The sequence below is a fragment of the Dendrobium catenatum genome, unplaced genomic scaffold (assembly GCF_001605985.2).
Source record: "Dendrobium catenatum unplaced genomic scaffold, ASM160598v2 fragScaff_scaffold_178, whole genome shotgun sequence".
Lineage (NCBI taxonomy): Eukaryota > Viridiplantae > Streptophyta > Magnoliopsida > Asparagales > Orchidaceae > Dendrobium > Dendrobium catenatum.
The window spans coordinates 204,883-207,305 of NW_021318640.1; the positions used below are offsets into that span (position 1 = coordinate 204,883).

Here is a 2,423-nt window from a genome sequence, read left to right on the forward strand (position 1 = left end):
AGCACTTGTGGGAAAAAAATTACTTCAGGATATATATCTTCAGACATGATTAAGATCAGAATGGATATGCATATTTTAAGATTTACATAGCTGAGATTAATTAGTGCAATATATTATATCATTTGTAAGTACTCATCTCAATGCAAATCCAAAAAACATTCAAATCCATATTAACAAAAATTGCCTTCCATTTTTTCTTCTAATATTTATAATAGTTTAAGTGGGAGAATTTAAATCTAAGTTTTATTCAAATATTTAGTTGAAGCTAACACATACATAATAATATTATTTAAGTTTATTCAAGTAAAATATTTAAGTTTATTGGTGAGTATATGATGTGGTGGATCTGCATAAGAAAAGCATATGCTAGAAAGAACACTCAAATTTGTGAAATAAACTAAGCTAAAAGCTCAAAATAATATCATATTCATCATCCCTCATACCCACTTAACATTAGCTATTTATAAATCAAATAGAATATTTTAGAATATTCTAGAGAAGAGGCATAAAAATATATATGCTACTCCTAAGTTATGTCTTAACTAATATGTTCCTCACCAGTACATTTCTCAACTATTAAATATAAGATTAAATATAAATGTCACTTAATAATTTTACATGCGTGTAAATGCAAAAAAAATCCAAAATCTAGAAGAAACACAAAATTTGCAAAGGCAAAATTCTTAGAAAATATTCTGCTTATACTTTTGTTGCAAATCTCATGCATTAATAAACAAGATGCCAACACTTTCAATATCCAGGAACAAGGAAAGTCGAGAACCAGATCACAAGCTCGTCATTGTAATCCAATTCTCCAAAAGAGAAAAACTTGGCATCAATGGATAGACGACAGAGAGGACAAGTTCTCCTACACAGAGCCAGCCATCGATCAACACACTCACGGTGGAACATATGGCGGCATGGTAGCTTCCTTGTTCCTTCTCCTTCCTCCAGACTCGAAAGGCAAACACAGCAGTACTCCATTTGAAGCTCTTCTGTGCTGATTTCTTCACATCTCTTGAAGAAATCTTCAAGGCCAAGGATTTGGAAGATGAAGGAAATAAAGGTGCTCATGATGATTAATATTGTTAAATTCCTTTTGAATGGGAATTAAGCTAACTGGTTAGCGAATGGGAGTTCTTTAATAAGTGCTTTTAAGTGCGTTTCTGTGTTTGATGAGAAGATATTGCTTAGATGACAAGGTTGGTTGGAGAAACATGAGTTATAAGGTGAGGTAAGGTTTCAATTATCATAAAGATTTATGGTGGAATAAAATATTTTTGTACTAAAAAATTCTTAATGAAACAGTAAGAAATCTGTTCCAAACAAAATCTTAACAGCTCAAGCAAAACTAGATTGAAAAAAATCCTAAGCAATTAATGTTATCAAATTGTGTTTCATGATTGCTGATTTTGGACAAAATGAAGCAGGTTGGCGCGTCAAGGAAAATGGTTAGTAGTTTGTAATGCCACCTAACAGCTTGAGAAAGAATGTGAAAAGAATTTCGTTGGTAGAATGTCGGGGTCTTTGTCTAACAGATGGTAGGTAGTACTGCTAGGTAAATCTCATCTTAATTTTTCTTAGGCTTAAATGGTGAATGAATTTGACTTGAATTTGTTTTGCCCTATTACTATTCATTGGACAGTGGAGAAATTGAGTGGAAAGAGAGAGCTTTTTGGGTTAAAATTACGAAAATAGAAAAAGAAAATAATAAAATGAAAAATAGTGTCATTCTTAGGAGAGATTATTACATGCAGAGTCTGGACCAAAAAAAAAAAATCAGTTTTATGACTGTGAACAATAAAAACATTGTAAAAGTGCGCAGTGAACTGTAAAAGTGTAGTGGTGAATAGTAACTGCGTTTTTACAATTCACAATCATAAAATCAAACGATTCTCTGAATCTCGACTCCGCACATAATAATCTCTTTATTCTAAGAGATCCGGTCTTTTTTTTTTTTATTGTTTTGGGTGTTGATAAGTTTTTTTTTCTTATGATAAGGTTATTTATTTCTAGCTTTAATGCATTTTTTCCTTATGCATATCAAGTAATTGGAAAGCATTTGACATGAATTGATTTATGACACATTATTTGGAGGAGAATGTTGTTTCTCTAAAGTCGTGAATTTGAGTCACATATTTGATGATTTATCACTCATATTCTCATAAAAAAAAAATGTCACATGTGAGATTACCATGATTGTTGATGAGATTTTGAATAAAGGAACTAAGAACATTTATCCATACTACGAGCTCAAACACTATAATAATTAAGTGCAACTTTCAGAATGATAAATAAATATTTAAAAAAGATAGAAGAAGTAGACTAGTAGAGTTAATTTAAACTCTAATTTTCACATTTTAAGGATTGAATAAACTTTTTGAAATGATTGTCTCATCTTGACACTTTATATGACATAAACA

At 30.6% G+C, this 2,423-nt stretch overlaps 1 protein-coding gene across 1 annotated transcript; it reads right to left on the reverse strand.

The window, feature by feature from the left end:
* Positions 1 to 750: 750 nt before the first annotated feature.
* LOC110112178 (RING-H2 finger protein ATL66-like) lies at positions 751 to 1,074 on the reverse strand. The gene has a single exon (XM_020844304.1). It carries the CDS (start codon positions 1,072 to 1,074, stop codon positions 751 to 753), a length of 324 nt encoding a protein of 107 aa, XP_020699963.1.
* Between the last annotated feature and the right edge of the window lie 1,349 nt (positions 1,075 to 2,423).

What these genes read in the sequence shown, in the direction of transcription:
- LOC110112178 (XM_020844304.1), bottom strand. Translation starts at nt 1,074, where the DNA reads ATGAGCACCTTTATTTCCTTCATCTTCCAAATCCTTGGCCTTGAAGAT.